Source organism: Pinus tabuliformis, chromosome 3_1 (assembly GCF_031772625.1).
Source record: "Pinus tabuliformis cultivar Carrire ecotype Pingquan chromosome 3_1, CPIR1, whole genome shotgun sequence".
NCBI classification, from domain to species: Eukaryota; Viridiplantae; Streptophyta; class Pinopsida; order Pinales; family Pinaceae; genus Pinus; species Pinus tabuliformis.
This window is the reverse complement of record NC_142301.1, coordinates 262,856,099-262,882,187: the sequence shown is the minus strand read 5'-3', so window position 1 is coordinate 262,882,187 and position 26,089 is coordinate 262,856,099. Positions and strand designations below refer to the sequence as shown.

General features: G+C 40.2%; 1 protein-coding gene across 1 annotated transcript in view; it reads left to right on the top strand.

Annotated features, from left to right (window-relative positions):
• The first annotated feature begins 2,815 nt into the window (after nt 1–2,815).
• LOC149186801 (uncharacterized) overlaps nt 2,816–26,089 on the top strand; it is a 281,601-nt gene continuing 258,327 nt past the window's right edge. The window contains exons 1-3 of the mRNA XM_089411139.1: nt 2,816–3,569; nt 4,525–4,663; nt 4,825–4,948. Coding sequence (XP_089267265.1) covers nt 3,271–3,569; nt 4,525–4,663; nt 4,825–4,948 — 562 coding nt within the window. The 5' untranslated portion in view covers nt 2,816–3,270. The remainder of the gene's footprint in view (nt 3,570–4,524; nt 4,664–4,824; nt 4,949–26,089) is intronic.

Genomic DNA, 26,089 nt, shown 5'->3' with positions numbered 1-26,089 from the left:
TGGTTCTCACCCTCTGCTGATATAAAAGGGTTGGAAACTCTGGGGCCAATTTATGAAATTGAAGGTTCACCAAACTCTATTTCTCTAATATGTGTTGGGGATGTTGACCTACATGAAACAACCTTCCCTGATTCCTTCTTCTTGGTCACTTTTCCGCAAGTGGAAGATTCCTCCTCAGCCTTTGAAATGATCTCCTGTATGAAAGTTACTCTTCCCAAGTATCAATTCCTCTTCTTCCTACCTCGTCCTCGTCGACTTGCATAGTTAGTTTGTTTGGGGGAAATGTACTTTTCTTCTTCACTACTCATGCAATGCAATCCTATGTGTCCTGATTGTTACAAAGTTGAGCCCACTTCGGTATGTTGAGGGGATGTGCAAGTTCTTACCTCTTGTCTTACCGCCCGAAAGACCTTCAGAATCAGGAACACATCTACCACACTTCAATCAATGCATGCAGATAAACTAGTCACACATATGCACCTCTAATAGCCTTCCTTGACAATGATGCCAAAATGTTGGGTGGAACAATTGTTTTTTCAATTCAGAACAATGGTTCCAACTCTCACATTAATTGTCAATCTGGGTAGGTTTTGTTATTGCAAGGCTATCATGCAAAGTATATGCAAGGACAAATGATGACTAGTGTTAATGAATCTCAAACTCAATCGTTGTAATAACACTCTCAACAATCCAATCACTCTCGCTGTTATGCTTTCAAACCTTACTCACACACTCATGAAATAAACACACAATACAAAGTAAAACCTCTTTGTCACATAGTCACTTTTTATTTGAAAGGAAACAACACTCCTCAAAACCATTTACTCAAATAGTTGGTGAAACACACATTCAAATAAAATAAACACACCATCAAGCTGTAACATGAATTAAATAACTGTCACACTAACAAAGGGATTGGTCTAGGACCTACGCTATTACACAATATAAAGGTTATACTTATGCAATCATTAAAACACTAACAAGTTTAACATTAACAATAACAACAATCATATATGAATCATAATTGAGTGGAAATAAACCAAATAGCTACAATACCTTCCTAACCAATGATCCCTGCTAACAAGGAGGATCCTTCCTTCCTAGTAGGGGCTGGTACACTACACAACACATAAGCTAGTCAACAAAAAAGTATGGTTCCATGAATGATTGAGATTTGCATTAATGAAACATACATGATTATAATGTTGGTGCTCTCCCCCTCTCTATGTATGTCTATATGTTTATATCTCGCACGGGCAGAGAGCGCACCTCTTTATAATTTTAGATTACAATGATAATATCATCATGAGAATCTTTTAATTCTCATGTGATCTAAATCAAGAATACATATTTACAGTTTGATAACAAATTCCAAGGTTAGGACAAAGCTGTAACAACTTTTCCAAATTATAATAATCATCGATCGAAAATTCTAACTGTTTTAGCTACAATGTACATAGACTTCTCCTTTGACAGTTGAACTGACTTTGACCAAATATTTTCCAGACCAGTCTTCATGATTGATTAAAGGAGATCAACGTGTCTAAAATAAGTCTCATGTGTAACAACAACGCTCAACAAGTCCTTGTCCTGTCCTTGGCGAGGCAAAACTAGAAAGTGTAATCCTACAACAACATCTCAACATACCACAAACCCTGTAACAACCTAATTGCCAGTTTTATAATAAAAATGGCCTAAAGAAATAGTTCTTATGCCAAATTACAAGTAGAATTAGATCATAAGGACGACATATAAAAAGAGACATACTTAGGTTGATAATGACTATTACAGTGACAAAGTATGGTCTTGCGAGTCAAAAAGGGTAAAGAAAAGTTAGGAAAATGAATGCAAAAAGATGCCAATTCCATGTCCCAACACACTTTACTTCAATCCAAGATTTAAGGGCACTCACGTTTACAATCTTACCATAGAAATGGATGACGACAACTCTACCAATGACAGCAATAATATCCATTGAACCAAAATATTCCCCAATTACGATTTTCACTTTGGTCTTATGTGCTTTGATACACTTGTTTTCTTTTGCTCTACTCTTGGCTATTGTGGCAAGTCAACTATGGAAACTTCTAGAGCTTGGGTGGATTGAGACAATAGGAGATCATTAGTCCATATTGCATGAATAACACATTCAATGCATGGATCAAAGCCCACTGCGGTTTCATTGGGGTGATACAGGAAGAGAGTTAAACTCACATTAATCATTGGTAGGGCATTGCCACTTATGCTCTAACTAGAGCTCAAGTGACCTTTTCCTTTGTGGATGAAGGTATGTGTCATATTAATCTTGCGTATAGAATTTTTTTTATATGTTGAGGCTCCCCTCTTTATAATTTACATAGATTTGACACTAAACACACTACATAATGCAAAAAATTATTTCGACACCAAAAAGTAAAGTTCAAATAAAGTTCAAACATGTCACCTGGATCAAAATTAAAACCCTAAAAACTTAGTAAAACTACAAATGAAACCACAAATAATTTTACTACTACATGACTTTAGTGATTAACACCAAACTTGACAAACAAAGCCCCTTACAAAAGACCTCGTCCCTTTCTCCTCGAGAAAAATAATATACAATATATAACATCCATATATATGAACATAGAAATATATTTTTAGGAAACTTGTTAGGAAAGCCAATCCATTTACCGAACAAAAGGCATACACATATATTTCATTTCTTTAATACACATGGTGGATGATGCATACAATTTTTTTAAGAAACTTCTTAGAAAAGCTAATCCATTTACCTAACAAAAAAACACACGTATATATTTTCTCTCGTTATTTCGCACTGGTGGACGATGCGTATTGCTTACGTTATTTAGAGGGTCTCCGAAACAATTTTTATCGTGGAGCTCCAATGAAGTTGCAGTGCATCACCGTTGCGCCGAACCCAGGAAGTTGGTATGGCTTCCACCAGCTATATAAACTAGTTGTTGTTCTCCTTCACAAAATGCAAGGACATGCTAAACCCAAGGGCGATTGAGAAAAGGAGACCAAGATTTCAACCCCACTTCCCCAAAAAAGAATTTTTAAGCCGGAACGCCCAATACTTTGTCACTCAAATTCAAGCAAATACTAATTTGAATTCCTGCACGCCCGTATATCACCAACACCAAATTTTCAGTTGGTGGGTGCTATTGTTCGCTGCAACCCTACTACTCAAGCCCCACTGAAGCCACACACCAGTGCCTTACCATCTCACTCACATCCTCAAATTTGAGAATACCTGAGAATACCAAGATGGATTTATCATATATTATCTTCACTGCCATGGTCATCATTGCCTATTGTTATACTGCCATGGTCCAGGGCGAACCAGAGACATTCATCAGCCTTAAAGAACTGAGCGAGCTAATAAAGCAGAGGATACCAGACGAAGAGACTGCACAACTGTCTGAGGATAATTACGACGAGCCCATGCAGCTTTTGATGCCCAGTATAGGGCATGATAAGCTGGAGTTGAATGAAATTGTACTTGAAAAATTGGCCAGTATCGAGGACCCAGTGGCCTTTGTGGCTGTTGTAGGGCCATATCATTGGTAAGTGCCCTCTTTCAAACCCATGTGCATCTTTCTTCTGAATTTTTATTTTGGATAAATAGCCATTTGTTAGAAATGAAGTAGGCTGTACCTTTCATTTAGATGTCACTTGCGAGGAGTTTGCATTCCAAAAAATCACTCAGGCCATGCACACTGAGATTCGTTGCTTAGCCCTACGCTCAGTTAACGATCGGAATCACACTATAACACATAACAGGGATCATTAACTCGGTAGTATATTCTTGGGAAAATTGGACTCGGGGTCTGCAAAGTAGACTCACTTGATTTATCGCTGGTCCACAACTGGCTCGACATTTTTCGTCTGAACTATTTTTTCATCGGAAAATAATTTCTTCCAAATGTTCATTGCCGATGCCTAGGCCCAGTAAACAACGAGATTATTAATCATATCACAATATAACACATAATAGGGCACACTAATACGGCGGCATATTCTCAGAAAGATCGAAACAGGTCTCTGCAAAGTATGCTCACTTGATTTACCACTTGACCACAACTCGCATGACTTTTTTCCTCTGAACTTTTACTTTTCGTAACCGGGAATGATTTCTTCTAAATAATAATTGCACAGGGCTAAGCTCAGTTAAGGCTCATTAAACAACAAGATAATACAATACAACACATAATAGGACAGACTAACACGGTAGCATATTCTCAGAAAGATTGAACCGGGTCTCTGCAAAGTAAGCTCACTTGATGTACCACTTGACCCAACTCGCTTGGTGTTTTTCCTCTGGACTTTCTTCTAAATATTAATTGCCTAGGCCTCGGATAAGTAAACATTTAGACATCACAGTATAATATATAATTGGTTGCATGGTATGATGGTAGTATGTTTGCGGGGAGATTTATCTCAGATCTCTTTGAAGAAAGCTCACGTTATGATTCGACTACAATCGGCTTGACATTTTCCCTCCGAACTTTTTTTGTGCAGTGGCAAATCTTTTCTCTTAAACGTTTTACTCAATTCCACACATGGGTTCACAGTTGGTTCAAGACCTGAGCCTGAAACAAGAGGTATTTGGATTAGGGTTGTTCCTAAAAGCAAATTGAAAGCAGTTGATGGATCTCAGGTGATTCTTAATTTTTTTTCTCTTACTGAAAATAGATTGATGTGCATATTGAATTCCACAATAGAAACCCATGAACTTCTTTCCTATTGAACTGTGAGATTAGTTCTTTTTATGGGGGAAAGCTTCTCCTTGACAAAATGTTCTCCATACTCACCAAACAGGTAATTCTATTGGACACCGAAGGATTCTTTGGGGAGGGAGCCTCTCGCTTGTATGATGCCAAGGTGTTTGCTATTGCCACTCTCCTGAGCTCCCACCTGGTTTACAACACCTTGAGGATGCTTGGTAAGACGTTTTCTTCCTTTTCGATTTTACTATATACTCGGAAATAAAGCAAATGGAAGTGGAGAACAGAAGAGGTAGATAATTTGAAATGAAGACCGTATTTTTCTTGTTTTTTATTCCGGGAGCCATCTGCACATATTAGCAAACATTCTTCTTTCTAGAACTTGTCGTTGAAGTAGTCTATCTTCTATTTGATCTGCAGAATGTATTTAGGCTAATCGTTGGTTTCTGGCAAATGGGTTTTAACTTAATGGTTGGCATGTCGTGTTTGCTAATAAAGGATCTGGGTTTTCTATGGCTTTTATTTTCGTGTGGATTGCTGCAATCTAGTAGCATAGCTTCTTTTATTGGAGTAAAGATTGAAAGATGTTAGAGATGAATTTGCGGTTATCACTGCTATAGGAAGGCATTTAATACATAGGATTGAAAAAATGTAGAGACCACCCCAAAAAACAAGTGGGGTGTAATTTTGTACACATATTTTAAAGACATGATGAAGGTTTGAACTTTGGACAAGAAAAAGAAACGAGCTCAAACATTTCTTATTTAAGAGATACTTGGCTATAGTAGTCTAACTTCAGTCATAAGCAACAAGACTCCAAGAAATGGTTCCTTGTTGAATTTCCTTGAAATTCTGCAACTGCTATGATGAACATTCTGAAAACTAATTCCTTTTTCACCAAGACATGAAATTTCTCAACACTAAAAGCAGCGGAATTAAACACGGAGATAAAGAACACAATCACACAAGAGAATAATTTTTCTAGGGAACCCAACTGGGAAAACCCTCTTCTTGCTGTAGAGTTTTTTTGAAAGAGTTTGAGCATATGAATCTCTTACAATGCAATACTGTTTCACACAAGAACACACTTGTTCTCACTGCTTGGACTGTTAGGGTCCTATAAATTATAGGATCTCAAGGTGATTGAGTATTTTGTATTTGTGATTTCATATTGTACATAATTTCAATATTCAAATGATTTCCAAAAATATGAAAAAATAAAATGAAAAGAGGGTATGTTAAAAAATAAATAAGAACCCCACAAAAGAAAAAATAGAAAATAACACTGAAAGTGCTGCAAGTCCAAGTGCCACTACTGATAAGTTAGTTCTTTACTGTATTTTCAAATAAGGTTGTGTGCAAATTGTTTTTGAATGCCACAATGACTGAAATTCTGTTCAGGTCATACAGTTTAATCATGACTGAACACATTTAAATTTCTGTTAAATAGGTTAGTGAATAAAGATTTACCAAACAGTTTAATCTTGGTAAATTAGTAGCTAGGTAGAAATAAAATTGACTCAACTGTTTAATCTGAATTAATGGCGAAATAAGTGATAGGATAAGGTAGATTTTCATAAAAGAAAAATGATTTGGGTCTGCTAGTTTAAGTGCACCCTGCAAAGAAAGAAGAGAAAATGTTAGCTTAGAAAAAGAATTGAAATGCAAAAGGGTAGGTAGAAGCACTATGGTGGTTAGAGGAAAAACATGAAGATTTTATCCCAAAGTCAGATGTTAAATATTATTTTCATGTGCAGAAGAAAAAGGCGAAGGATTAAAGTTTTACTCTAAAGTTTATTATATCAATTAATATTTGGTATATTAATCTCCTATTCCTAAGTTTTAATACCCCAAAGTCACCCCTCCGCTCACATTTTCATTCACCCCCTACCCCACCATACACTTAAGTCTTTTCCCCGCTCTGCATTAAAATCATTTCTCTCGACCCCACCGAACGCCTCGTCACATCACCTTAACATCTCACTGCTTCTCCCCTCATCCACGCCCACATCTCAACATCCGACGGCCCACAGTGTGTTCCAAACCCCCCTCACCATTCGAACTTTACCATCGGGGGGGAGGGGCGGCGGGTCCGAAATGGGTGGTATTCGAAACTGTGCCCGTTGCTACGTGTCAGCCCCATATCATTTCACACCCCCCTCAGGCGAAACCATTAATTGTCTCCCCCCCCTCTGAAAAGCAGTTTCTCCGCCTCCCGATACCACTCCTCTATCTGTTGCGATCCCGCCACTCACCCTCCACACTCACCCTCCACCATGTCATCTGCCTGTTGATTCCACCAATCACCTTCGCTCCCTCCAAAATTAAGCCGTTAAACAATTAAATGGTTTAATCGTTAATCCAATGGACCTGCGCCACCATCAACGGGAAAGCCCAAAACATTATAAAATCCCTCCCTTTGCTCATTAACTGGTTACTGAGTCTGTACACTGCCATTCCCATTGTTTTGCTGCCATTTCCATTTTTCTGTACAGGTGTGCAAGTCCTCTCCACATACTGTAAACCTGTAATCCAAATTTCACCACTGTCCATAGTTTTATCCAATCATGCCTCCAAAAGACAAGGAACCAGAAGAACCTGTGAGTCCTCTGATCCACCCTCCCATTGATTTTCACCACATCCCTTTGGCAGACAGAGACTATAAGATCCATGAAACTCTCTGTGAATTTGAGCTTTTTGAGATGTATTGCTGGCTCGAGGACAAATATATAGATAAGTCTGATGATATTCAATTGTGGGAATCTAATTTGCTCCACTATATTTTTCCCTGTACCCACAACACCCCAGAATTTGTTAGGAAGTGTCATGCTTGCTATCTGCCTAGCCAAAGAGCTATCATTGCCCCCATTGGAGAAATTCTATTCACTATCACTCCCATGCCATAGACCAAATGATGCAAGCCCCTACAGTAGAGAATGCCACCTACAGTAGAGAATGCCACTCCTTTTTCCCATGAAGCACTTGTCGAATTGTATCAGAAGCTGGACTTTGTTAAGAGAGCCAAAACCCTTGAGCTTTTTTTGACAAAAGATGCCCCATTACCAAAGAAAAATTCTCCCTATCCATCCTCTATTTTCCCTGATAGAGCCAAGCAAATTATCACAGTCATCTCCTACCTCCTTGGCTATTACTCAGATCAGTGGGTAGATGAGGCAATTATAGGATTTCTTTTGATTTTCTCTGCTGATTCCAAGCCTTCAATCTTATTCAACTTTAGCCAATTTCTTGCAGATTCTATCCATGAGCAGTTTGTCAAATTCCAGACTGAGGAAGTATTTAAATATACTTCTGTGTTGGTATATATGTTTTTATATATTCAGGGAGACAAAATCAGCAGTCAGTCATCTTTTGGACTACGCTAGTAATGAAGGAACAAAAGGAATACTCATACAAACAATTCATAGAGATGTTTGTACATCCAACACTCAGTCTCCTAAGCAACAGGTCAGAGCCAAGGATCAGTGAAGAAATTAAGAAAGTTTTGCAGCTATCAGACCAAGTCCAGACAGGGGATTGGTACCTCTATCAAAATTATACAGAACTAAGGATATTTGGGTGTGAGCTTGCCCCTTACAAGTTGCCAAAATTCCTCCCAATGAGGATTTTTGCTCTAGAATACATCAGGCAAATGCTTAATATGGATGAGATCCACTTTGTAGCTGCCAAGAAGAAGTCCCAATTCAAAATCAAAACACAAATAGGGCCTTTCATTTGCAACAGTAGGGCAGCAGGGGAAGAAGCAGATAAGCTACTGAAAGAGATGCAGTTCAGCCTTAGTTTCACCTGGTCATATGATCCATTAGGGGTCATTTCTAAGTTAAGAGTAGAAAACAAGTCTACTGCTTATTTTCACACAGCCAGACCAGAGATTGAAAGATATAAAAACCAACTAGAATGGACTGAGAACACCCTACAAGAGGCCGAGGAGTAGCTAGTGTCCACTTCAACAGTGCAGACTCCTATCACAAAGGAGAAATCAGCAAAGAGAAGCAGAGAAGAAGAGTCACCTTCAGGGACTGAGATTTTCAGTGAAGGCTTCAAAATCATGTATAGGAAGAAGGCCAAGCTCAGTTCCAAACTAAGCCTCAGCAAGGATTCAGAGCAGGAGAATATTATCACCACTAAAGAGCCACTTGTTTCCTCATTAGTGGGTGATCAGACTACACTTTCTCCCACTACCTCCACAACTTCACAAGATCAGCAGCAGGTTATGCAGACCAACACATCTACCACAGGGGAGACAGAAAAGAGTATATTTGACATTTTCAAGGAAATTAAAGTGAGGAATGAGGCCTTGAAGATCAACACATACGCTCAGTTCTGGAAGCAAACTTCTAGTTCTCAAAGCAGGCTGTTGTCAGCCTTTGATTCAGAGAAAGGTAAAATGCAAATGGCATTCCTCCAAGCACAGATTCCCTAGCCCAAGGTAGCATCAGACTACAAGAAGACATCATTTGAATTTGATGTGAAAGACATACATCCCATTGACCAAATGGAGATGCACAAGTAGACTGGGCAGATGATTTCATCTACTCTCACTAACACTGCTATGAGTTTGTCTAAATTGCAAGTTACATTGGCCAATGTTCAATCACAATTGAAGATGGAGAAGGTCTCTGCACTTGCCAAAGACACAAGGATCAAAGCTTTGGAGGACTTGGTGATCAAAGTAGGTTATGATCCTGCCAATATCAATGCTGCAGAAGAGCTCGTGAGGAAAAAGAATATAGACATAGCAGCATTAAGGAAGCAGTTGAAGTTACCAGCCACAAAAGATCCTCTGGCCAAGGACATTGAAGAAACAGAGACACAAAAGGCAGATATGATGAAGCTCATCATGGAGCAGAGTGCACAGTTGAAGCAAATGGAGACAGAGATGGAAAAGATGATCAAAGAAAAGGAGCAAGCTGCCAAAATGGCTGTTGTCCCTTTGGAAGCACTCCCTATCACAACAATTCCTACAACTACATCTTCTACAACAAGCACAGGGGTTGCTGCAGATCAGTTGGCAAATGCAGTGCAGAACATGTCTCTCTAGATTGAAGAAATCAAAAGATTGTAGGCTCAAGTCAATCTTCTACAAGATCAGAAGACAAAGACTGAGACTTTCCATGCAGCAGAGCTACAAAGAGCTCAAAACCAGGTAGAAATATGGAGGAAATCAACAACTGAGTCCTCTGTTGGCCACACATTGGCCCAAGTCAAAGAAATTATATGGAACAACATCATTGAAGAAATAGATGAAATCTGGCCATGTATCCAGATTATATTTGAACAGAAAGAGTTGATGGAGAAAGCCAAGCAAACCATTTCCACTATCAATGCTGAATTGGGAGAAATGCCTGCCATAGCCAACAACATCATAAAGTTTTTCAATTCCAAAAGCAGATATGAGCTAGATGATTTAGGAGTAGATGACAGAACATAAACGATCCTAGAAGTAAAGAAAGTTCTAACAAAGAAGAACTTGGTTGTGCAGCTGACAGAGAAATGTCACACTTTGGAGGTAGCAGTTAATAGGTTTTTCACTAGAATAGAAGCATTAAACAAGAAAGGTCTGCCTTCTTTATTTGTGATCAATGACAAATTGATGACCAGGGAAGATTACAAGAAGAAGCTTCAAGACATTGCAAAGGATACAACCAAGTCTTCCCACATCAAAGGTGCTATGACAGGGAGAGCTTTTTATGAAGCTATCAGCAACATGAGTTTCATCCAACATGAGATAAAACACATTTTTGTAGTGAAACCCACTTTCGCTCGGTATACTGAGGTAGATGAGATCTACCACAAGGTAACAAAAATTGCCATTCCAGATGAGGAGCGGTGGGATAAGTTATGTGAATTCCAGGATTAAAAGAACAGGTCAGCTTCACCAGCACAACACCCGAATAGTGGCCACTCAGCAACTGTTCTCCACCAAAGCAGTGCCAGATGTCCAGATCACTTCACCAGATTCATCTCTTTTGATTGCATTATTTCATTTCTGTTAGTTTGAAGTTAATAATAGAATGCCATATCACTGAGGCACTTTTTTGCAAATTTTGTTTAAATACTTCATTCAGTTGAAGTATTGAGGGTTGGTTCCTAAACATTGTAACTCTTTCTATCAAGCATTGTACTCTTTCCGCATTGCTGGAGCACCATTAATAAAAAGACTCTTCACAGGATACTTGTGTTACGAAATACTAGTGATGTTTTTCCTACTGTAATTGTGTTTTCATTGTTATTCTCTTTATGTTATGCATTTGAAATCTTATTGTAAAACAAGAGATGTGAAAAATAAGATATGTTTTTGAACACCTTATTTGGACTGTGTTTACAATCTGTATGTTTTCTTCTGAAGTCTGATTGAGAAATTCTTAAATGCTTTTCAATCCATGTTGAAGCACACCTTTTCTCCATTCCATAATTTAATTTAAAAGATCCAGTAAATCTAGCTAGCTTGCCCTGTGATTACTCCTTTGAACTTTTGGTGCAACATCCAGTTTTATTTGACTCCATAGCCCAATGGAAAGAAAGTGATTTGATCAGATCAACCAACCAATCAACCAAATTCAAACAAACAACCAAGCATAATCATAACTAGCCTAAAATCAACCTAAAAACCAAGTTAAATCATAAAGAGAGAGCCCTCTCTGAAGCTGGCAGGGCTAGATCCCAGCATTCAAAAGTGGTTTGATGTTGTCCAATGTATTTACTCCCACAACCTCAAAAATACAGAACGATAACATAGTGGCGACCATACTGGGGAAGAATACATTTTAATCCAAAACATTATTATTCCATGGTTTAAAATCAATATTTTAGTAAGCAATTGCTGTATCCATATGAAATACATAATCTGAGGTTGTTTTTTGTAAATATCTATTGTATCTCTGATTTTGATTTTGATTTTTGTGTGATGATTTTTCATAACCCCGACTCCTAGAAGAATTTATACCAGATCTCATCTTGATCCCAACCCTTCTAAAATTGTAGATGACCCTGAGAAACTGGTGAGAAAAATAAGCTTTACCGAGAGTCAAGGTAGTAATAGCCCCCTGTCTAGATTCAATTCTCCTCTGGAAAATACTCCTTTGTCAAGATCTAATTCTCTTCCAGAGAAGTTTGAAACTTTACAAGATATAGAATTTGATTTGCCTTTTCAACAAAGTTTGTTTAGATCTAAGTGTGAGGCTTTTATAGATCAAACTGTCATAGACAAAGCCATACTGCAACCATATGTTTCCCAAACCCAACACCTTGAAACAGATCCTGATCTTGAATCTTTACAACAGTTTGACAAACTACAAGGTCTGGTTTCAGTATTGGACCAAGCTATAGAAGAAGCTTTTATTCAATAGTTTGTTGAATTCTCTGCTTTAACTGTTGCAGCAGCCTCTTTGTCTAGTCAGTCATCTCAGTTTGTACATTTATAGCCTCCCAGTCCTACTCATTCTGTAGTTTCAACTTCCCTACCTCTGGTTTCTCAAACTACTATACCTACTATCCCTGTAGTTATCCAGACTACACCTCCACTAGGTCCATCCTCAACTCAATCTACCAGGACAGTTATGGCAGGAAGGTATGCACCCTTGGTGTTACCAGGCCAGCTAAATGCTATGCCTGCAGATTATCCATCCAAAATCGTGACCTTTGATAATATTGGTGCTTACACTGCCCAACAACACGTAGATAGGATGAATGATGTGTTTGATCTCCAAGAAGTGGATGAAGCAGATGTTAAAATGAGATTGTTTGCCCAGAGCTTAGGAGGTGATGTGAAGAAGTGGTTTAGGGGTTTACCTGCAGGAAGTATAGCCAACCTTGCTGCTTTCCATCAAGATTTTTTAGCTAGATGGGAGATCAAGAAGAACCCACTTCAACTCCTAAACGAATACAAAAGGTTAAAAAGAAAACCCAATGAAACTATGGAAGAGTATTGTGAAAGATTCAATATTGTTTACAATGCCATCCCATAAGACATCAAGCCCTCCCCTGGTCTAGCCTTGATTGATTTTCCAAATGGTTTCGATGTAGATATGGAGTATCAACTTAGGGAAAGAGACCCGACAACTTTGGAAGAAATGCAAGCAAATGCAATTAAAGTTGAAGCCAACATCCTGGCCAAAAAAGCCAAATTGAAGTCTGAACGCAGAGTAACCATAAAAGAAGAACCTTCTACTTCTGCTGTTGACCATAAGATTGATAACCTAGTCAGAGTAGTGAATCAAATGATGCAAAGAGTGAACCTTAATGAACAAAATCAAACAAGTCAAAACCAAAATGTTCAACAAACCAGAAACCAAAATTTTAGAAGAAATACTCCCCAAATTAAACAAAGAGAGCAAAAGGGACCAGATCAGCAGATTCAGCCTCCTTTTCAGGAAAATTACACAGATGATGAGGGGAATATTGTGGAAGATTTGGATGATAACCAAATTAATTTGTTAGGGATAAGTGATGATGAAGCAGTTTTCCTCACTCAGGAGGAACAAGAACTTTTTCTTATAGCCCAGACTGAAATGGATTTTGAAGAGTCAGAAGAATACAAACAAGGATTTGAAAATGCTATAATGGAAGTACATAGGCAGTACAATCTTAGAAGTAAGAAAAATCAAGATACTGCTAATAAAAAGAATGCTGAAAATCCTGTCAAAAAGGTCTCTGATTCTGATCCCAAGAAAACAGCAAAAAAATCCCCCTAAGAAATCCACAGATAATCTTGGAAAGAAGCCTGTAGAACCTGTTATAAAAAGGACCATTGATACCACTTCTAGAAATACTCAAATTGATCTACCTTCTACCAGCCAACAAACTGAACTGGCCACAAAACTAATTGCTGATAAGTCTGATTTTTCAAATCTGCTTAAAAATCAAACACTGTTTAGTATAGAAAATGAACTTGCAAAGTTGAAGATTTCTATCCCCTTAACTGAATTAGTCAACAAGAATGTATATAGGACTTAGGTCCTGAAGGCATTAAACATTGGGGAGAAAACTGATGATGTAAATTTGAGTGATGATCAACCTGAGCTCCTATTTGGGCCAGAAGTAGAAGGCAAACCACAAGAAGGAGGAGTCCCTCCATTTTATGTCAGTTTGAATATTCATGATAAAATCCTTCACAATGCTATGCTAGATTCAGGTGCATCCCATAATTTAATGCCCAAAGCAGTCATGGAGAAACTAGGACTAGACATTACTAGACAATACAAAGATTTGTATTCCTTTGATTCGAGCAAAGTCAGATGCCTAGGTCTTATCAAAGACCTATGTGTTACTTTAGCCCAAATCCCTGCTAAAAGTCTAGTGATGGATATAGTGGTTGCAGACATTCCCCCAAAGTATGGCATGTTGTTGTCACGCTCATGGGGAGCAAAATTACAAGGAACCCTGCAAATGGACATGACTTATGCCACTATACCAGTGTTTGGTCAACAGAGAATACTGTAAAGGGAAACTTCAGTCAAGATAAACCACATAACTACCCTCTCTACTCTGTTCATTCCAACCTAGACTCTTTCATTCTTTACAATGATGAAGGCATTGATGCACAGGTTACTCAAGCAGAAAATGATATTGATGAAAAACATGAAAATCAAACTCTAATTGTGTAGCAAAACACTGAAACTGAACCTTTTTGGAACATGAGCTTTGATGGCTCTTGTGGAAAAGCAGGTTCAGGGGCAGGTGTTTGGGTGTCCAATTCAGGGGACAATCATGTAGAAGGTCATTCCTATAAACTCAATTTTCATTGCACCAATAATATAGCAGAATATGAGGCACTTCTCTTAGGATTGCAACTATTGAAGAAATTAGGTGCTAAAAGAATTGTTGTTCAGGGAGATTCCGAATTAATTATTAAACAGATCAAGGGAGAATATGTTGCAAAACATCCTAGGTTGAGAAACTACAGGAATGCTATCCTTGACTTTTTAAGAACTTTTGAAGAATATGATCTTTCTATCATTCCAAGGAATCAAAATGTATTGGCTAACGGTTTAGCTTTTTCAGGTAGCACATGCCTAATGCCTCATCCAAACAAACAACCAAGCATAATCATAATTAGCCTAAAATTAACCTAAAAACCAAGTTAAATCATAAAGAGAGAGCCCTCTCTGAAGCTGGCGGGGCTAGATCCCAGCATTAAAAGTGGTTTGATGTTGTCCAATGTATTTACTCCCACAACCTCAAAAATACAGAACGATAACATGGACTAAGATTGAAACTCCTTGCAATCCTGTCAATCTAACTCCTACTTCCTTGTGCAATTTAACCCCTATTTCCTAGCGCAATAGTGGCTCCTATTATTTAGGAATTCCTCCTAAATCCTAGCGCTGGTCTGCAAGGAAGTCTCCCTCTCAATTCCGCATATAGGCTCCTCCTTGATACGCTCTCTCTCAACAAGATGCTCTCACACACACAAACTTGTGCATACAAAAATGATACAAGCTCTCCCCTTATCCTCCTTTTAAGTAATTCAACCATGCTATATTTGGCAAGTGCAAATTTAGAACAACAGTTGTGATTGCTAACTGAGTTCGAACTAAACTCTCTCTACTCAATAATTTGGCATTATAACTAGTCTCTGCCTAATGTTCGCTAATGACTTCCTGGCCATCAGGAAGTCAGATATCAGAGAGTGGATGGTGTTTCATGAGATTCTCCTAGACTTTGGACAAGTAACTGGGCTGCTCATGAATAAAGATGAATCAATTTTGATATCACTAGATCCTGAAGGGGAAAGAATGCAAGAAATTGCTGCTATGTTTGGAGTTCAATCCATCTCTTTGAAGTGGGGTTTTAATTATCAAGGGTTCGCTTTGAAGCCGATGGGATATGGGAATGACGACTGGTTTTGGCTAATTGACAAACTAGAGAAGCGACTCTCCTCATGGTCCCATAAATGGCTTTCCTTAGGTGGAAGGCTCATCATCATTAAATTAGTTTTGCAGAGCACACCAATCTATTGGATGCCATTGCCAACATTGCATCTGCACTGCAACCTTCTCCAATTGCTGCTGCTACTGGATCATGAACGGAAAAGCATCCAAAATTATTGAACAGGCTTTCAACATGATGCATCTGTTGCTGGAGTTCTGACTGCTGCTAGTCTCTGCGCTGACCCTCTGAAGCCTCTGCGCTGCTGCTGACTCTGCACTGTGCCAATTGCACTGTTGCCAATTCTGCTCTACGCTGCTCAGTCTCTGGCGCTCCTAGCCACTGCAACTGTCACTCCGGCACTCCTTTGCACCAACTGACACTGGTCCATCCTGCTACTTCTAATCTGGGCTCCTGTAGCAAGGTTTTGATCCAAGAGGTGGACTCCTCAAGGATCCTGCCCATCTGTAGTTCTTTCGAACTTACAGTTCTAGATCACCCCACCTCTCCCCTGGAGGTATCTGGGCAATCATGGCAAACTCCCCCTCCTCAATCTTTGTGGATGCAGCCTTGGGATCATGCTTCTCGTCTTTGTCCTTCTTCTTGAGAAGACACTGTGTAGCCTAGTGACCAAATTCACCACACTGGAAGCACTTGATCTTCGAGACATCTTTCTTCTGCCTTTGCTGCTCCTGTTGCCCCTTGGATGCAAGGGCTGCATTCTCTTCCTCCTCCTTGGGCTTCGTCCCACTGCTGCTGCTGCTATCAAGTTTGCACTTAACTAAGTCTCTCCTCATCTCTTCTTGTTGAAGAGTGACCCACATCCCTTCCCAATGTGACAATCTCTCTCTGCCCAGGATACACTGGACAAACACTTGCCATTCTTCTGACACTGAATTCAGGGCCAGCCTAACCATCTCGATAGCCTAAAGTGTTGACCCCACAGCTGCCAACGAGTCTCAGATATCCTGAAGCTTCTTTAGGTTCGGATCAATGCGTTCCTCCTTCTGCATTTGTGTGGATCTCATCTTTTGCTACTCGGAAGATCCTTCGTATAGCATAGCCAATGCTTCTCACATCTGCCGGGCAGTATCCTTGCCAACAATGTGACACACTACGTGATATCTCACTCCATCGAGGATCAATTGCTTGGCCTTTGCCATCTCACCCTTGTACTTCTTGAGCGGATCTGGATCCGCGGGTACAACTACCACACTGTCGACATAGGTTTTGAGATTGTGCTCATCCATAAGACATGAAATCCTTGCCTTCCAGATCACATAGTTGGATGCACCATCCAACTGATCCTGATCTCGCAACCCATTAGCTGCCATCTTTGCCAACGAAATGTCGAACTGCCTCCTCTCTCCTTTATGCAACACTAGGCTAGCCTACTCACTCCCTGCTGGAGTTAGTAGACTTGATCCTCTCTACTGCTGCTCAACAATAGAGAAATTGAATTCCCTGGCTAGGAATTCTCCGAGGAAGAAATTCCCTCAACAGTGTCTCCTTCTTCCTTCTGACGCTTTTCTGCCCCAGCAACTGCTGCAGAAAATTGCGTCTCACCAGAAAACTGCTCTGCGCTGCTCCCTTTGACACTAGCAAACTTCGATCTGGAAATCTTTCTCTTTGTCGACTCACTCAGAGAGAGATTTTTCCACAAATTTTTTTCCCTCCTAGCCTGGACTGCACAATCCCTCTGGGGATTCGATTTGCTGCCTACGCAACACTTCGACTTTCCTCCTTCTCTTTAGCGCTAGGCTCTTCCGGCTCTGCTCTCTTACTTCACTTGCACTCTGATACCATGTGAAAATTTGGAAGACCCAAATTTCTACTGCAACAACTGATTAAGTTTCTTCTATTTGTTAAATAACTGAACAAATTATTTACTGTGTTCTACAGTAAATATCGAAACCAATACATTGCAGCCTTCACCAATTAAATTATATGCGGAAACAAGAATGGAGTAAGAAAGAAATAACACACACAAATGACACCGTTGTTTTTGGAAAAATGTCCCCGAAAAAACCAAATGTGGGAAAACTAGTGCAACAGTTGAGGGTTTGTATTATTAAGCTGTAGTTTTCTGAATACAATTCTTTGGATGGCCAACTGGCTATTCGATACAGAGAGAAATTGGCAAAATTTTTAGTGAGAGAAATCTCACACTGTTCTAGGAGATTTGATTTTGATCAGGGGCTTGTTGATTGGCCCCACACTGCCTCTGCGTAGCTTCTGCGTCAACCCTACGCAAAACTGCGTCACTCTAGCTAGGTTCTGCGTCAATCCCTCTGCTGACTAAAAATTCAATCTCCAAGCCTTCTGGTCTCACACCCCGACTTCTTGCACTAAATCTCGTCTCCCCCAGCTGGAATTCGAACTCCCTTTGAAGCTTTGCATTGCCTCTGCGTGGCATTACGTTGCCTCACTGAACTGCTCTCTGCTTTCTCTGCCTTGTACTCCTCGGATTTGGAAATCTTCCTCCAGTCTACTATCCCTGCCCCTCACTGCAAGAAATCACTTCAATCTTCTCTCTAACAACTGTTGTGCTGCCCTCTCTAAGAAATTCGATCTCTTGATCTCTCTCCGATCTTTTTTCCAAATGCCCATCGAAGTCCTCCTTATAATCCTCCAGTTGAGTAATCAACGACCCAGATTAGATTCTAATCAATGACTTAGATCATTTGGACTCGATCTCTATCTTCTTCTAGAAGTTTCACCCTCAGTTTGATTAATACCCTTTAATTGTTTTAATTTCCTAAGTTTATACTTAGGCATCCATTAAAAATAATTAATTATTTTAATAAAATTGTCTCTGGTTGGAATTTCCCAAAACGATTTCTAGGTATTCTGGAATACATGTGTCCTAGCCTCCCTGCAAAATTTGAGGCTTAGAGAACATCTGATGCTACCATAAATCAACATCTGACACTTCTCTAAAAAAATCTATGAAAGGCTGTCAGTGGAGAAGGACTTTGGGGCAGGATCATTAAAGCAAAATACCTAAAAAACAAGGACCTTGAGGGGTGGATTTGAGTTGGTGCTCCAGTGTCAGCAAGGATTTCCCAATCCTAGAGAAGTCTCCTCCTAACCAAACATTGGTTCCTGGCTAATTTTTCTTGGAACATTGGCAATGGATCATTTGCGGAAATTGGTCTTGATATCTTTACAGGTATGGAAGGTTCTCACTCCCTTTCTTGCCCTCTAGTAGCCTTTCCTGAAGTAAGTGTCTCTACAACGCATTGGTTGGATGCCCAAATGTTGAACATTTCGACACATCTTTCTCTAGAATGGAAAGAGTATATCTATAAGCTGTAATTAGTTGGGATCTCTCTCTCTCTTTCGGTGGACAAATTAAATTGGAAGGGAAGCTTCCACAAAGGTCAAATCATTGTTAAAGAAACCTAGAACATCATTGACCAACAATCGGAGTTGGCCCTGTCCCTTTCATGGCTGCCCAGGTCGTGGCACTAGCAGGTGCCCTTGAAGCTCAAATGCTTCCTATTACCCAACACCCGTGGGTAATGTATATAGGAGAATTTTTTTCTCCTAGATGGTCCTTAGCTGACAACGAGCAGCCCCTTGTAGCCACCAGATAGCTCGATGTGCCATTTTCTCTGCCATCTGAGCTAGCCATGTGGTCCCTTGCCCATTTGTTATGAATGCATGTTTGAAGGTGGGCCTCCCGACCCCAAAGGTATGAATTTTCATTGGTATACTTGAGTAATTTTCCTTACTTCACATGGGCACTTTTGGGCATGAATTGGTGGGGGAATTCGGTGGAAAGAGTGGGTTAGGTTTGTATTCTTGTCTCCACTGCCCGATTTCATGGTTCCCCTTGTATCCTAGTCTCGTTGGATCTCCTTTACTAACCATTTGGTTTTTGGGTTGGCACTACATGGAAAATCTCGATTTTGGTTGCATGGTCCCGCCTCCCAACACCACGTACATTGCTCCTGTTCCACTCATTTTGGCCCCATTCATTTATTTTCCAGTCTGAGTCCACATGTGTCCACTGGGCCCACATAGGGTTAGCCTCCCCCTCCCCTTGTCCACACCTTGGGTCGGGCCTAGAACGATGTCCAGAGGTTGATGCAGTTAAAAATAAAAGAAAAAGCATAATTTGGCCACTGCCAATAGGAAATGTACCACAAAATGCAAAAGATGGTCGAGACATACAAATTTAGCATGTGGGCAACAACCAAACATGAGCACTACCCCTTATCCATGGCCATCACCCTGGTTCCTATGGGCCCTAGATGAGTCCCCTCTATCATTAAGGAACCCATGATTGTCCCAACCCTTGGTGGGCGATGAACCGCCCCACCTTAAGGGGGTATCCACTGCTACATATTACACATCATGCTCTCATCCCCTGGAGCCTCGAGTAGTTATGAAGAAAAATCAATAAAAGGCAAAAAGCATATGAAGAAGGGTGAAAAAACAAAGGTCGGGGTAACTCATGTACCATGATTTTCTCCCTCCTACATTCACATACCTAGGTGTGGGCTTCTCTCATTATAGCTACCCATGAACCTTGACATATGGTCCGGATGATTCCCCTGATCCCCACTCCATTCCATTATTATATCATTTGCCACCTACCACTTAAAGGATGTGCTATGGACATGTCACCCCTTTAGAGGTTGAAACCACCTAATAGGGTCCTTGGTTAACTCCCTATTGAGCTTGGAGACACTTTTACATGCCAAAGACCACTATGGAAGGGCATGTCACCATGAAGTACCCCATTGATCCCATGACTTGTAAGCTCTATTACTTGAATATTCTAATGACTTGTTGTATTGGAGGGTAAGGGGACACATTGGATCTTATGCAGGATTGCAGGTGGGTCTTCATTTGGGGCTTAGTCGATTCTCCCTATACGGGGGCCTAGCCTTCCAGAGGGCCACATTGGAATTTTTAGGGTTAGCGTTGAGAGCCGTGGACCTCTACCATAACAGATATTACTTCATGGATCCCCAACAACGTTCATTGATTGCTCGAGTTCCACCTTTTGGGTGAGGATGATGCACCTGGTCCACCATGCCCAGCCGACTCCACAGTTGCACCATACACTTGGTAGATGTTCCAGGATGCCTCTCGCTGCAGAGGGAGGGCTTATGTCATTACTCCAGCCCTTACAAATGGTCTACATGCATATTTGATCCATTTGGAGACCCATGAGGATGTCCTTGTGCCCCCACATCCACTTGGGAGCACCACAAATTCTTGATTGGCAAACAAGGGGCCAACCCCTTGTCCACTATGTTTGGATTCCATTTTTACATCATGACACCTCCTAGACTTCATTAGGCCTCCTCAAAGGCCCAACGACTCACTTTGTTGATCGTTCGACCCTCTTGAGAGGCTTATCTTTACATTATTGAGCTATTTGGTGGGCTTGTCACCAAAATTTTTGTTATTATGTACATTATTTTATTTTAGGGGCTAAATTAGGCCAAATTAGCTAAATCGAATTCATTAGGAAGTGTATAAATACAAGTGTGATGAATCATTTTGATCATCATCACTTGGATTGGATCATTCTCTCTTGTGAGATTTTCGCTATTCTTTTTGGAGGACGAAATTGGATGAATGGATGAATTTTGATGTTTGGATCTCTTCATTTTTGTCTTGGAGCTTCACTATTGGCATATAATGATGATTGGATATACTCTTTCTTACATGTAAGTACTCTTTTAATGTTATTTTGTTACTTTCTTATGTCACATGCATGTTGCTGGGGATTTTCGCTATACTAGGCTGAATTTACTGCTTTTCTTATGCGAAATTGTGGAAATTTGTCTTTTTATAGCGTTGCATCATGTCATGGGCCATGTATGAATGAGTGAATGTTCCTAGAGATATTTTGTCGAAATTTTATCTTGATAAGTCATCATATATTGCATATCAAAGTGTAAAGACCTTGAAGCAATTGTCCCATGCCCTAATTGCCATGCAAAATTGTTCTAGAGGCCTCCTTGACTAAGTGAATTCATTCCAAGCATTGAAATATCCTTGACTCCATTTCTCCCAAAGGATTAGGCACTGATCCTCCATAGGTGATCACCTAAAAGCATATCTTTCTCACCTTCTCCCTTTCTTTCTAGGCCTAGCCCCAATAGGTGACCTAGGGCATCAAATTTCTCACGATTCACCCACTCAAAAAATTCGATCTCTTGCCCTCTACTGCATTGTTGTGTCTCCTAGAAGCCCTCCAAATTTGAAGCAATTCCAATGGTGGGATCTTGAGATATTCCAAGCTCTAGCTCTGAGATCGATTTTTGCCCTTGGTTTGTAGGTGACCTAGGGCATCACATTTCTCACGATTCACCCACACAAAAAATTCAATCTCTTGCCCTCTACTGCGTTGTTGTGTATCCTAGAAGACCTCCAAATTTGAAGCAATTCCAACAGTGGGATCTTGAGATATTCCAAGCCCTACCTCCGAGATTGGTTCTTGCCCTTGGTTTCCCTTGGCTAGTGACCTCATTGGGATCATTGCATCAAAATTAGTGAAAATTTCCCTTTTGATCCCCTTCTCCCCCTCAATTAGGTCAAGAACACCCTTGATTGATCAACTCCACCCCTTGACCTAATTCTGGGTCCAGTTGGTCTTGTGTGGTCTTGCAACTTACTGAAGATATTTTCACAAAGACCATCTAGAAACCAAGTTTTCACAAGGGTTTCTAGGACTAGGTCCCTCGTTTACAAGTCTCATTTGCAAACCCTAGCGCTTGAAATCCCCTTGGCCCTTCTTGGAAAGCCTTGCACCTCGCTTCTCAAATAAGTAAACCATGTAATTGAATCTCTCCTATGAATAGGCCTTAGGGATCGCTCTTTATCTCTTCATTGACTCGTTCATCTAGTGATTCCCTTTATACCGGGTCTCTTCCCATTTGTGAAAGTCCATAAAGAGTAGGGAGCCTTGGATGAGGTGACAGTGGGCTATCGCTCCATTGTTGCCCTTGACCTAGTAGTTGCCCTTTTAGGATCCCCTGCTAGTTTGAGCGGTAGCACTTCCTATAGTTGGTGGCCCATAATCGGATTTTGACCTGGGATAACCTTTCCAAGTAGGGTTTTTTGGGACTGGGTTGTTGCTACCTCTACATGGAACACGGTGAGGAGATCTCACACCTTTTACTTCATTGCCCTTTTTCCAGATTGGTTTGGCTTGAAGTGCTTAGACTTCTCGATTCCAACATTGTCCTGGTCTGGTCTCACATCTTTGATTGCCTCCATCATTGGTTCGCTGTTCACAAAAACCTCAGGATCCTCCCCTTTTTTCTTATGTGGGGCATCTGGAGTGCCCGTAATGCCCTTATCTTTGATTGCATTCAGCCAACAGTTTTCAGGATTAGCTCTTTGATCGTGGCGTACTATAAGGAATTCTTTGTTGAGCCCTCCTTTTCACCTTGCTCCTCCTGCTCTTCTATAGATCTTTGGACTTCTTTCCCCGTTGGCTTCTTCGATGGAGCCAACTCTTTTGGGTTATGTGGCTATGCAATGGTTATCTATTTGGACCCTGTTCATCTTTTCAGATTTTTTTGGTATAATGGTAAGGACTTGAACATCAGGGCTAAGCTTCTGGCATTATGGGGCAACCTCTTCTGCGCTACTTGGATTGGATTGTTGAATATTGTCATCTTTGGGGACTCTAAGGTAATTATTGATTGGGTTAATAATTGCAGCAATCTTCAGACTCTGGCCCTCTTGAACTGGCAACAATGAATTAGGTCTCTGTTTTTGTCCTTCCAACAGATCTCTTTCTCTCACATTTTTCATGAATAAAGCAGAGAAGTTGATGTTTAGTCTAAGTGTGAATGCTTTGACGCCCTGGGATCGATTCACTTAAAGGAATTTGATTCAGATTTTCTTCTGCGCTTGGGCTAGATTGCCTTCTGACACATTTCTCTTTTCTCCATTTGGCTACTTTCGATCGGGATTTTTGTTTCCGGCCTTCTGTGATTTGGTCATTTTTTGATATGATGGGGCAACATATGTCAATATGCTGCTCCCTAAGGTCCAGACTTTGTTCATTCTGGATGGTCATGTTTGATGTTTCCAGCTGCTGGTTTTGTTTGCTCTGATTCCTCTCTAGAGCGGTGTTCCCCTAAATCTTCAGGGACCTACCTCTTGCCAATCTACTCTTGGGAGCTGGTTCAACTTTGGTCTTTTTTTTGCTTTGCTATTTTAGCTCCTGTCAGGATTAGTTAATCTGTTTCAGTTTTTTTTAGCAATAACAGATTGTCAAGAGATCTATTATGTTAGCTTCTACTGGGATACATTTAGCCTAAGGTTTTTAGTGATGAAAAATCTCTTATAGATCTATTTGCTCTTTTTGCTCTTTCGCTTTTTTTGTGCTGTATTTAGAAATTTGGGACTCACGATCCATGCATCTGTAGCTATATTTTGTTTTATTAATAGAAGATGGTGCATTTTTTCCTCTTGAAAAAAAAAACTGTACAAATTTACAAGGTAAGTTCCTTAGATAGAACACCAAAGGACACCTCTCACAAACAGATTACAGGTTAGTACACCGATATTCTTGACGTGGTTAAAATCCTTAAAGAGGGAAATAGTCCACGGCCTGAGCCAACACAGCCACTTCAGGCAATTTATTAATTTAAAAGAAAGGAAATTGACATAAGCTTCTCTCATGAACGGTCACTAGACAAATGACCCTCCATGCTCTTTTAAATAGAAATCATGGACCAATCGAGTGTTAAGCCACGGATCAAGTGTCAGTAATACTGAGGAGAGAATGAATTGTCAGATCACTTCATGTCTAGAACATATCATGACTGTCGGATTGTAAGTTACAAAAAGTACATACTAAAGAAACACAGTTTACCTAACTACACACTAGACCAAATTATACTTAATTATTTCCTATGTGTCGGAATATCCTAACATCCCCCCTTAAGAACAACTTGGGATAGGATTGAAGGATGTACAAAGATGACACAATAGGAGAAGGAAGGAGGCGTTAGAGCCTATCCCCCCTTAAGAACAACTTGGGATAGGATTGAAAGATGTACAAAGATGACACAATAGGAGAAGGAAGGAGGCGTTAGAGCCTATCCCCCCTTAGTGACAACTACCTGAACTCCAACCATAAATCAAAGTTTAGTAAACTTTGCCTCTGTGACAGCCTTTGTAAAGATGTCTGCAACTTGATCATCGGTTGAACAATATTGCACTTCAAGAACATGGTCATGAATGAGCTTTCTGATGAAGTGCATGTATAGTTCAATGTGTTTGCTGCGTTGATGTTGGACTGCATCTTTGCATATTTGAATGACACTTTGATTATCACACCAAATTGTAGTCGGATTTTGCTGCTGAAAACCAAACTCTGACAAGATCTGACGAAGCCACATGGCTTCCTTACTAGCTTCAACGACGCCACGATACTCTGCTTCTGCTGAAGAAAGAGAAATGGCTCTTTGTTTCTTGCAAGCCCATGTAATAGGTCTAGAACCAAGAGTGAAGACATAACCTGTAGTAGACTTCCGATCATCAGGTTCACCAATCCAATCGGAATCAGTGAAACCAACCAATAGAGGAGATGCTTCTGTGCTGTAATGAATCCCAAACTGAACTGTACCTCGAACATAACGAAGTATTCTTTTAGCTGCTTTCCAATGAATTTCATGTGGTTTTTGCATAAACCGAGCAATAAGGCCAACAACAAAGGAAAGGTCAAGACGGGTATGGGTCAGATACAAACATTTTCCAACAAGCTGACGGTATAAGGTAGCATCAACTTCAGGGGAAGTACAAGTGATTGAAAGTTTGACTCCAGACTGAAAGGGAGAAGGGGCTGGCTTACAGTCTTCCATGTGAAAGTGGTGTAGAAGATCACAGGCATACTTGGACTAGGAAAGAGAAATACCTTCTTTGGATTGCAAGACTTGAAGACCAAGAAAATAATGCAAGTGTCCTAAGTCTGTCATTTCAAACTGCTTTTTAAGGCTAGACTTCACATGGTTTATAAGGTTGGGATCACTACCAGTAAGGATAAGATCATCAACATAAAGAACAAGAATGATAAGAGAGTTACCCACTTTCTTGGTGTAGACAATATTGTCAGAATGACACCTAGAAAAGCCAGTATCTAAAAGAAAGCTATCCATTTTGGCATACCAAGCTCGAGGGGCTTGCTTGAGACCATAAAGGGATTTCTTAAGTCGACATACAAGGCTAGAGTCTTTTTGTATAAAGCCAGGAGGTTGTTCCATATAGATTTCTTCATGCAAGTCCCCATTCAAGAAGGTGGATTTAACATCCATCTGATGGACTTTCCATTTGAAAGAGGCAACAAGGGAAAGAACAAGGTGGATAGAGTTCATTTTGGCAACAAGGGAGAAGGTTTCAGTATAGTCAATGCCTTCAACTTGTGAAAAACCCTTAGCAACAAGACGAGCTTTATGTTTATCAACTTTTCCATCTGATCCAAATTTGGT